The sequence below is a fragment of the Solanum dulcamara genome, chromosome 5 (assembly GCF_947179165.1).
Source record: "Solanum dulcamara chromosome 5, daSolDulc1.2, whole genome shotgun sequence".
NCBI classification, from domain to species: domain Eukaryota; kingdom Viridiplantae; phylum Streptophyta; class Magnoliopsida; order Solanales; family Solanaceae; genus Solanum; species Solanum dulcamara.
Genome location: NC_077241.1, coordinates 71,980,950 through 71,992,887, shown reverse-complemented (window position 1 = coordinate 71,992,887; position 11,938 = coordinate 71,980,950). Strand labels below are relative to the sequence as shown.

At 33.0% G+C, this 11,938-nt stretch overlaps 1 protein-coding gene and 1 pseudogene across 1 annotated transcript; both read left to right on the top strand.

The window, feature by feature from the left end:
• The first annotated feature begins 409 nt into the window (after nt 1-409).
• Nucleotides 410-5,820, top strand: LOC129889644 (binding partner of ACD11 1-like). Its single transcript, XM_055965041.1, has 5 exons — nt 410-709; nt 2,578-2,681; nt 2,764-2,839; nt 4,868-4,951; nt 5,035-5,820. Exons 1-5 carry the CDS (start codon nt 704-706, stop codon nt 5,608-5,610), a joined length of 846 nt encoding a protein of 281 aa, XP_055821016.1. The 5' UTR covers nt 410-703; the 3' UTR covers nt 5,611-5,820.
• A 2,033-nt stretch (nt 5,821-7,853) lies between these two features.
• On the top strand, nt 7,854-8,740 carry LOC129888460 (agamous-like MADS-box protein AGL61; annotated as a pseudogene).
• The last annotated feature ends 3,198 nt before the right edge of the window (nt 8,741-11,938 follow it).

Here is an 11,938-nt window from a genome sequence, read left to right as displayed (position 1 = left end):
AAATATTTCGTTGAAATTAATAAATAATTGATGTTTTTATAAAAATATAAAAGTTTGGGGTTATTTTAAAATTTAAAAACTTCTCAAATTTCCAAGTTCTACTTTTTTTTTTTTAGAATTTGAGAACTTGGAGATTTTGCCAAAAATATTTATCAAATAATAACAAATTAAATAAATAAACACAAATTTTTAAATATTTTTTAAATTTTTTTCAAACACTACCTAATAGTCGTGGGCTCAGGGCAACAATTTTGAAAAGGTCATCTCTCTATATTTACGTGTCGGCCTGTAATGACAAAACTAACACTTCTTTTTAGTTCATCTAAACAAATGTCATTTTATTATAATTAAAAATAATCTAATTTTAATTATTTTTTTTATTTTTAAAGAAATAATTTTCAACCTCACATAATATTTCTGAATGATTTTAGATTACGAATTTCAAATTTTTTTCTTTGTACATGTATTAAATCAAATGATATCAGAAATAACATCGAAGGATTCAGTTGTGGCGTCAATTTTGAATAAAGGTCATCACCGTCAACGCCGTTAATTCTCGCCGGCTCTCCATTTTCTAAACTCCGTCAACCCTCAAATTCTTCCCCATCTCCGAAATCCTCATAAATCCTCTCTTCTCTCTACTGCAGTGCATATCATTCTCTTCAACATCTGATTTTTTCCGATCTCTCATCGAACTGCTGCAATGTTGGTGAGTAGAAGCTACATTTTGAGCATTCCAGTTCCGATTTTTTTTTCCAAGTCTTTAACTGAATTTATAGCTGTCTATTCATCTGATTTGATAGTTTTGGATGTGGCTTCTATTGATTGCCTTTGTTGAAGTTCAGCTGCGATTTTGTTTTGTCTTCTTAAATCTTCGAGCTCTGAGATTGAGATGTTTTGAACTATCTAATTACTTCAATTATAAGCTACATTTTGAGCATTCCAGTTGTGATTTTGTTTTTCAAGTTTTGAGCCGAATTTTCTTCTGTATATTCATCTGATTTGATAGTTTTGGATGTTGCTTCTATTGATCCCTTTTGTCGAAGTTCAGCTACGATTATTTTTGAGCTCCAGATTGAGATATTTTGAAGTATCTAATTACTTCAATTACAAGCTAATTTAGCTGTTTTAGGTATCTTTGATATATTTATGCTATTCGTAAATTGTTATTGATTTGCTTGAATGGTCAAAGTTGAAGCGATCAAAAGGAGTATAAGCGACATTGTTGGCAATTTTGCTGTAGTAGATATGAAAGTATAAGATTTGCGTTTTTGAAAAATTCAGTTGTTAAATAATTTTTCTGGTCAAATGTTAGTCTTATGCCTTATTCATCTGAACAAATTTTGTGTACCATCGGAGTTCTGGCTTATATGCGACATATTCTGCATTTGATTAATATAGAAACCATATCATTAGTTGACTAAGTATGAATCTCAAACTAGTTGGAGTGGACTAGATCCTTTACATTCAGTCAACTCTATTCGGGGCTGTATCATTCATGTACTTGTATATAATTTGTTTTTGACGTCCAGCCAGCTTAAGAATAATTGTAATTTGATGAATCCTCTATTTTGTGGATCATGCAAATCAAACGATTCTTGCACAAACGATTTGAACTTATACAAAAACAAATTGTTTGGGTTATGAATATAGTGACGTGCATTGGATAATTTGACTAATATCCTAAGGCCATATCACTTCTTTTTAAAAAAACCCATTTATACGAGGAATATTATATTCTTATATAGATATTTGTGTTGGGAGGGGGAGGCTGAATGGGATAAGATTGGCCATTCTCAGATTTGAGTTATAGTATAATACTACCTTTACAACTTCACTGCTAGTTTACTAGATTTCGGTGTCAATCATGCGAAATATTGTGTCTAACGAGATCAAAGAAGTTAGACCAACTTCTTCATACGCAATGCTAAGTCACGAGTGGATGCACAACATCTTTTAGGCCAAGGGCATCTTCATGCATGAGATATCAAATAAAAGTTGATTTGATAATCCAATTGCTTTCAACACATTCTTGTAAAATGACTTGTTCAGAAAACATTGCTTTTACTCTTGGTGTGAAAGAGTATTAAAATAACAACTCCGTTTCAGTCCCAAACAAGTTGGGGTTGTCTAATTTAAAATGAAGATATGAAAGAGTATAAACTATCACTAAATTACATTTCTAACAGTGTAAGCAGCAAAAATGGACAAATACATGTTGAATAGGACCAGTGGATTTGGGCGAGTATGTTAATTAGTTTACAAAAAGGGATCAAAATAAACAGGTGTAATTTATCATTGAATCAGAATCAATCAGCCTAATGCTCAAACATTGCTGATAAGTTTCAAGCCAAGTACCTCTCTTACCATATCTTATTCCTAATAGTCCCAAATGTTCATTTTAAATTATTATTACACATCTTTGCATGATCGTTTTGCTAAACATGTTGCTTTTTCTATTTGTTTTAAAGGATGATAACTGTTGTCCAAGTATGTCTTATTGTGAATTACGTATATAACTGAAATGTTGATGAGTCTGTCTCCCAAGCTCTTGACAGCTTTCTGGTTCCTGAGCAGGTGAAAACTGTTAAAGTCAGCAATGTCTCCTTAGGGGCATCACAGCGTGATATCAAGGAATTCTTTTCCTTCTCTGGTGAAATTGAATATGTTGAGATGCAAAGGTTAGCTCTTGAGGTTATTTACCATTTTCTTTGTGCTAATTCTTTTAGTTTGTCATTAACACCATTTTTTTTTACTTTGTAGTGATACTGAACGAAGTCAAATAGCATATGTTACGTTCAATGATTCTCAGGGAGCTGACACTGCAGTTCTTCTTTCAGTTATCATCGTTCTCCCTATCGGTCAAATTTTTACAATTTGTTTCCCTATCTCTTTACACTATGCTTATCTGTGGCTGGGACATCAAGCTGATAATCTGAAATCTGAAGATTAACCATTGCGACAATGTTTCCTCCTATATGCATTTATATCAAGTAGTATTCATGATTATTTTCTTCATTATTGTCCTGGTGAATTACTATTAGTCATTTGAGCATGAAACTGAGATGGTATTTTTCACTGCTAGAACAGTTCTTTTCTGGTAACGAACCTCTGTTATGGTCCCTTGCCTTTTTTGTCTCGTTAATATGCTGTTTGCTGATAACTTTCTTTACCATGTTTGACTGTATGTATATATATATTTTTTATTTTATGTTTGACTATATAAAGATATGAAGTAATGACTTTAGGCTTTAGCTACAATTGCTAGACAAAAAAAACTTTTTATCTGAGGCCATTGTATGTATTCATTAGTCAGTTCTTTATTTTTTTCATTTAAAAGTTTAAGCTAATTTTAATTCTTGAAATAATGTGCTACTACATAGCCTGGCATCAGGGATGTTGCTTTCGGTTTTCACTGCAGAAGTCCAGGTTCTCACTTAATGCTTATCTAAGCATGAGAGTTTGATTGATAGGGCAGATGATTTTAATGCAGGCTGCCCTTTGAAAAACTCTAGGAGTGAGTTTGGTTTTGGTTAACTCACCATATTAGTGTTCCCAAGAAAACTTATCATATAAATGATATTGGAGAAAGGGGAAAATAAACTTTCTTAGGGCTGTTGGAATTGTTTATAGTTCTGTTTAAATAGGTTAGATTTAAGGAGGGAAGTGCAAGGCTGAACCAGTAGTTTTGAAAGGAAGAAGGTGTTCTATTGTAGTCATTCGTGATTCATGTTGAATATGGAAGAATCTCATTTTATGTTCAATAAACACAAACTTAAATCTACTCCTAATGTCAATTGCTCATACGTTTGATGTTATGCTGTCTCACCATCAAAACCTGTTGAGTCTGGTGATCTACAAAATTGTCAGATACTTGCAAAACTTTGAAAGGTACTTGTAAAAGTTTCTCTATCCTTTTTCGTTCTAGGGAAGATGTTAGAGTGGTCAATGGAATGTTAACACGAGCTAGCACTTGGTAAATAGACTGAACACTGAGCTGGAAGTTTAACTTCAGGTCAGCATAGAGTCCATGCGGGTGTGAAGGTTTAAATGAAAGGCCATTCATGTTGTTCTCTTTCTCTTCCTAGGTATTGTTGAGATTTCTAGGATCAGAGGGTATTCAATCCATCAGTGCAACCTTTGACAAAAGTCTTTTTTAAAACTGGTTTCTGGGTCAAGCAAGGTGCACTAAACTATTCCCCTAGGTACCTGCATCCTCCTGCCATGGCGGATAGCAGGTATCTTTGCCTACCATGGCTTAGACAGATTGAAAGAAATCACTTAGCTTTTCTTTCCCTTGCTGGGAATCGAACACTGTCTCTAGCAATTTTTTTTCCAGCTTCCTTGACCATTAGTCCACAGATTTGGGTGTGAGCCTTAGCAGTTGTCCTGAAATGATCTAAACTCTTTTAAGTTACGATTTTAATTATTATGATGCAAGTGAGGTATTAATTATGCCAAAGGCACTATATTTCTGAACAGTGTCATGTATCCTCAATGCTGACCTTTACCCTGTAACATTTGAAGCTTATGTGTTGACAATTCTTCTTAAAAAGGTTCTTGACAGTTATGATGTAATTCTTATGCAACAAACTTGTATTCTTCAGACTGGTTGATTTTATTTTCTTTCGAATCTTTTCCTGCAAATTCTTTTATAAGGGCTCAAAAATTCTGATGCATCGTGACTCTACTTGAAGCATTTAAGAGAGTCAGTGGCAAAAATTGTGAGATAAATTTGTAGTTCTCATTTTAATCCTTATGACTATATCACTTTTCCCTTTTAATGTGTACATTGCCGTAGATGTTGAGTGTTTACAAATATAGAAACACGAAAGAGTTCTCAATAGTATGATTGTATTTATTTCAGGGTGCAACGATAGTTGATATGTCTGTTACAGTGACTTTGGATCCAGTTTACCAGCTTCCTCCTACTGCTTTTATAGCATCAGTGGTAAAAAGAAAAAAAACATACATACTGACGTGTCCTTTGAACATGAAAAAAAACTTATCTTATATGATATTTGTGATCTGCAGCCAACAGGAAATAAAAGTTCTGGTAATTCAGAATCCGCTTTTCAGAAAGCAGAAGACGTTGTTAGCAGCATGCTCGCAAAAGGTTATATCTTAGGCAAAGATGCTGTGGGCAAAGCAAAGTCTTTTGATGTGAAACACCAGTTGACTTCAACTGCAACTGCTAAAGTGGCCTCTCTCGACAAAAAAATTGGTCTCACCCAGAAGATAAGCATTGGTACTTCCATTGTTAATGAAAAAGTTCGAGAAGTGGATCAGAAACTCCAAGTTTCTGATAAAGCAAAATCAGCATTTTCTGCAGCTGAGCAAAAAGTTAGTAGCGCTGGATCGGCCATTATGAAAAACCGGTATGTACTCACTGGGACCACTTGGGTAGCAGGCGCTTTTGGTAAAGTTGCTAAGGCAGCAGGGGAAGTAGGCCAGATGACGAAAGAGAAAGTGGGAATGACAGAGGATGAGCAAAGACAGAAAATGGTTACTGATTTTGCACAGGTTCATTTATCTGAGTCTCCAAAAGCTTCTGAGTTCACGGAGCATCAGTCAGCCAAGCCTGCACCAGCACAAGGTTTAGTCCTTTGAGTTGAAGGCCCTGTAAGTATCTTTGAGGACTTACACCTCCTACTACATTTCATTTTGCAATCCACTGGTTTATAAAGAAATGGCAAGTGTAAAACAGTATGTTCAATACACAATTTCTAGATGATTTATTTTGTATTTGTACTTTTTACTGCTACAGAATTTGATTGAATTGAATATCAATGATATTTTCTAGTAGATTAATTTTTGTAATTCTTGTGTTATGCCTTGACAAACATACACATGCTCCCACCCTTTTGCACTTAAAGGTTCTTCAACTTTCTTGCTAGTTGCATTAGACATCCCTCTTGACTTCAGTAAATTTCCATAGATTGTATTGAAGGATATTTCTGGAGAGTGAGTGACCTAACATTCAAATTGTGTTTTACATCGAGTGAGGCGGTTGCTGGGCAACTCTTTTTACTGGCATTGCAGATTCCCTTTTGGCAGTTTTAGCATACTTTTCAGTTCATTGGTGCGAAATGCAGAGTATTTATCAGTGTAAAGGGCATCCTGTACCGGCCAAATTTGAAGCAGGGCACTTTTTTAGTAGTGTGTGGAGTAATTTTTTAAGATTGCAGTATAGGAAAATCTAATGAAATTTTGTCATGTGTTTATATTTTAGTGGTTCAATTCATCTATGCTGGGGAATGCCCAATTATTCCAGGTATTTAACATTTATGTTGCAGTCTACACTACAAATATCTGAATCGGGTTTTGCTTTAAATGTTTGGTCGAAGTTCTGCAGATGTTCTTCACATGAGTACATACAACCTGGTTTAATATTCTATGTTAAGTATGTGCTTTTGCTTCCTTTTAAATTTCAGACTATTAAGAATTCTTTGTTATACAAGTTTATAATAGCTTCAAGTTTTGTGTATTTTTTTATTTGCGGGGAATTCAAATAGATTTGCTTATTGTGTTACATATTTAGAAATTCTATGTCAATCACCATGCCCACTTCTTGACCCAACGTTGCTCAAAGGATTTAATCACTACCATTTTCTTCTCTCGTCTATTTGATACTCTTAGTTCTACAACTTAGGAATGACATGACTTCAGTTTTGAAGCCTTTGGTTTTGGGTGGTAGTTATGTTGAACCTTGATTCAACTGCTAGTGACTAGGTAAGTAAGGGGACAAGTCAAGTCACAAATAGTAACCCCTGCATAAAGTTGATGAGTCTTTCTACCCTCTTCCTTGATTCTGGTCTCCAAGATATAAATTCATGGGAAAACGCCTTAAGGACTTAGTTCAACTGATAAAGGTGGAGGGAATTGTGGCTTAGGTCGAGTTCTTCACCATGTGAACTAAGCAAGGTATTTAAGTAGAGAAGAGTAGAGGGATGGACCCTTTATCTTTGAATTTCTAAGGCTGCGGTTGGTCCTAATGGGCCGATTGGTTGCTGGTAAGAGTTATATAGGTATTTATGCAAAGAATAGTTATGTAGGTATAAGTGATGTATGGATTAGTTATGTAATGTTTATTTAATCCACCTTTTACCCTGCACAAAATAATACATAATTCTATCATAATTTAAACATGTATTAGTAGTTATGCGGAAAGAAAATCATGAACCAAATAGATGCTATGTTTTATGTGAGAAAAACCCAACCAATCATTGTATAACCTATGCTAGATGTTATGTGGAGATGCCCCCCACGCTCAATCATTTTGGTAACCAAACAATGCATAAAGTTATGTTAATTTTAATATATGAATAAATTCATGGAAGAATCCTCAGCATATACACATTGAATGATATTTTATTACACTAGATGTCACAATGACACCCTGGATATATAACTTAGTGGAGTTATTGAGGATAAGAAGGTACTTGAAAGTATCATTTATTAATACATGTATTACTTGCATATCAAGAAAAAACATAATTTTTTTATGTTTCACTCTCAATATTTATTATTAAGAGAAAAAATAAGCAACGAGAGAAATTTCCATGTAAATGCTCATGTTTTTATTTTTTGTATCTTTTAATCTCTTGTAAAATCTTAGCATTCTCAAAGCCTTCAAAATCAAGAAAACTCGCAAATTTCCTAATCTTTGTATGGGTTCCTTCTTCTTTAACAAGACCAGGGAGATGATTTTTTTTTAAAGTCTTCGTATGCAGAAAATGACTGGAAATTGTTAGTGATATAGCTGAAGTTTGATTTATTTTATATATATAGAGAGAGACAGAAAAATTAGGAAAGCAATCATGGTAAAGACTAAAGAGAACCAATTTCAATAGGAAACTACCAATTCTTATAGCTTTAGAAATCCTTACCTAAAAGGCATGTGATTTTCAATCTCTCTATATAAATAAACATACACCAAATTCTTAATTTCAAAGAAAAATCTGCTACTTCTTGATGAAGAACAGAGGGGAAACTAAGGAGAATGGGCACAGGGAAGAAGAAAATAGAGATGGTGAAAATCACAAAGGAAACTTCTAGAATGGTGACATTCTCAAAAAGACGAAAAGGGCTTTTCAAAAAGCTAAAAAAAACTAGAATCCGTGACGGGTTCTCGTGTTGCTTCGATTGTTTTTTCACCCACTAGAAGGCCTTATACTTGCGGAGACGTTAATTCTGCTATAAAGAGGAATTTTTCTAGTAGTAGTAGATGTACTGAACAATCAATGTCAGGGCTAAATTTTCATCATTCAAATTCTGATGTTTCTGATGTTGTTGTTGTTTCTGGTGAATCCTCCTTCTCGAGGTTGAAATCATCATCGACCCCGAGGAGAAATGCTCTCCGTAATTGGGTGGAGGGTATAAATGTTGAAGGATGTGAAAATTTGAATCAACTCTTAATGTTGAAAGAACAATTGGAAGGAACCAGAGAAAACATTATTATTTCCATTGAAGATGTTGAGTCGTTTCAAGCTAAGCTTTGTCTATGTAAATCGTTTTAAACTTGTTTGATTTATATTCTTTTGGAATTGTACTCTGGTATCTTTTGGTGATGATATATTAATTATATTGGTATTATTTTTTAAAAAATTTGGTAACTTTACATTGGTAGTCTTTCGGATGGTTCAGTTGGTTTAGAGAGTGGTCATCCACATGAATGATCCGGGATCGATCTCTTCTCAATTCTTCGAAATATGAGAAGTTTACTTAGTGCCACAAAGTGCTCACCACATAATGGTAACTTTATATTGGTATTTAATTTTAGTACACTCAATTTATTTCTATTTCTTTCTATATATAATCACATGAATTATAATTATTTTTGTGTCACATTTTAATGAGGATGATCAAATATTCATGTCAACTGGTATTTAATTTTGTAAACATTTAACTTATATTTTTATAAGTGATTTTATCATCATGCTTAGGGGTGTTCATGATTCAATTTGAATTGATTATTGATTAAAATCAAACTCAAACAACGTCATATATAAATTTAAACAAAAAGGATAGTATTTTTGTTTCACAGAGTTTTTAATAGTATAGTGCTATAATATTATACACCAACAAAAGGTAGTATGAGAAAAAGTGTATCACCAAATAGTCGGTGGATAAGTAACACAAGTATTCTCTCCTCCTCCTTGAGGTTGCAAAATTCTAACAAGCCATTGCGATAGGACGAAGCATTTGTGTCACTACCAAAACTTAATTAACCTTCCTAGCTGTCCTATATTCAGTGATGATTTTTTGATAACCTTGATTTTTTTTCTTTTTTGGGCCCCATCCAGGCAAAAGCATATGGGAGATTGGGGACCCCACTAATAAACTTTGGTGATTATACCTTTTTTCTTAAAGCTGAGTTTTGCTACTTTTACCAATTTGGATACAGTGAAAAGTGGTCTGAGAAAGTTCCATTTTCTAATTTTAGAGAGAGGAGTTATTAGGGATGGAAATAGGGTAGGGCTGGACAAGGCAAACTCCAAATGTGGCAACACAAGAAAACTTCTAAATGGGATGGGATGGGGCAAGATAGGACAAAATTTTGCAAACCGTTAATTGGGGTTATTATGATTGGTAAGAGACTCTCAATTTAACGTCGATTTAGTGAGGAGCTAATGTGAATTTTATATAGTCTCGGACCTCTTCATCTTAATAATTAGTTTTTAAGACGTGGTTCTTTGTGAATTGTATTAGAGGCAAAACCTCCCAGCAATTAGTAATGAACGAAAACGATATTAAAAATTTATTGAGTTGTAAAATGAACGAAAAATAGCATAGAAAGTTGATCACACCTCATAATCCCAATCATATATTTTGGGTCTCCTAGCATTAAAGTTTGATTGAGTTTCGTTAGAGCCATGATGGAATGTTTAATCAAATAGGGTAAGGACACTTATAAACTGAAGTTAAGCATAAATTAGACTTCAATATGGATTTTATAAAGTGAGATTTGGAAGTTGATTAGATTTGTCTCACTGGACTTGGCTATCTCTTGTTGGTGGACACATGATTTGGCTGCACTGCTGTAACAAAAATCCTTTCACTGTAGCAACTTTGAGAAAATTAAAAAAAAATAAGGCACAAGTATTCGGAACTACATCCAAAATTTCAACGATACACCTAAATTTATCTAAGAGTTCAATTATCCCCTAAATAATTTTAAAACGGAATAAATACCTCCCTAACCGCTAAGGTGGCAAAGAGAGTATTTCATCCTTTTTGAAAGAGCGAGAAGCATATTTTTTTTAATATGATTTTTATTAAATGTATTTGTTACTACTTTTTATTTTTATTTTTTATTTTTATTTTTATTCTTATCTTCTATTACCTTTCACCTTTCGTATTGGAAAAACGAAATACTCCGTGAAAATGAACTCCGGCGACAAATTGGAAATGTCATATTTAAAATTGAATTAGGAATTTGGCCATTAAAAAGTGGATAGTTATAATTGTGCTACAAAATACCTATTTTAGAAAGTTCTGAAAATAAAATTCATTTTCAACCTCAAATTTGATTTTTAACCAAATCCATCTTAAATTTTTACGAAATCAACCCAACTTTTAAATATGATTTTCTTAAGATTTTTTGGATCTATTGAGATATCACCCACTCGAAACTGAGTTTATGTGCGATAACCCAAAATTTAAATTTGAAGCTTCGTTAATGGTGGTCTTTCTTTCAATCAAATCCATCTTAAATCTTCATGAAATCAACCCAAATTTTAGATATGAATTCCTTAAGATGCTCTGAATCTTTTGAAACATCACCCACTCAAAACAAAGTTCATTTGCGGTAACCCAATTCGAACTTGAAGTTGCGTTAATGGCTGCCTAAGAAATTTTTGCACTTTCGTTTTTCATTTTTCTACCTAAACTCATTTTTCCAACTTAACACAATACACTCCAACTGATTTTAGCATCAATTGCTCCAGAATGACCACATAATCCAATGACTTCAATTTTTAGCATCAACGGAGGGAAAATAGCAATTTAAGAATAAAGAGAATGAAAAAAAAGACAGTTCAGTCACTTCAGCTCCAGATATGCGCGGATTCGAAAAAACAATCTAATGGAATAAGAAAAAATATTAGAAAATATACGTGGCAGACTGACAAGGAGCGTGTATGTCACTCCCTACTCAAGAATCTGGTTATTTAGTTTCAGGGTGATATTTATTTTGTTTTTAAAAAGTTTAGAGAATAATAGAACTTTTGTTAAGTTTATATGTGTCACTAAAATTTCGGTCATATTTTAAGAAGATATTTATGTCTTTATCCCAAAAAATAAACAAACTTTGAGACAGTTAGAGGTGTTCTTTTTTTCTTGGAGGTATGGGTCCGTAAATAGTAAAAGAAGAAAGTTAAGCCACCTCGAGTACCAGAGCTATTATGAACATTTTATCGCATATATTCAGTTGCTCAATTGAAATTAGGGGTGATAAAATTAAATTCAATCCGTTCAACTTATTTAAGTTTGAATAGGTTATTGACTCGCTCGTTGTTAGTTCAACAGTCAACCCACATAAAATTGGGTTTTGTAACTCAAATTAGCCCATGAAAAGTTTTATCAATTTTTTTTTATAAAATTTATTAAATTTTTTGATATGTTATATATAGTCATAATAGAGAAAACGTTAATTTTGTTAGGTAAAAAAATATTTTAACAGGACAAATAAAACAATTAAAATTTAGTAAAAATTGAATTGAATCGGGTCTTGACTTGTTTTATGACCCATTTTGACCCAATTAAATTTGAATTGAGTTGGGTGGATTGGATTGAGTCTTGACCATTATAACTTGTCCAAATTTGAATCATCTTACTCAATTGTCACTCCTAATTAAAACAAGCTATAATTCAAATATCTAAATGATATTTATTGACAAATTTAAAGAGTTATAATATATTAAAACTATTAAATTTG

Excerpts from the sequence above, each read along its gene's own strand:
- LOC129889644 (XM_055965041.1), top strand. Across the intron at positions 2,840-4,867 it reads ACACTGCAGTTCTTCTTTCA|GGTGCAACGATAGTTGATAT; the intron begins GTTATCATCGTT and ends TATTTATTTCAG. Across the intron at positions 4,952-5,034 it reads CTGCTTTTATAGCATCAGTG|CCAACAGGAAATAAAAGTTC; the intron begins GTAAAAAGAAAA and ends TGTGATCTGCAG.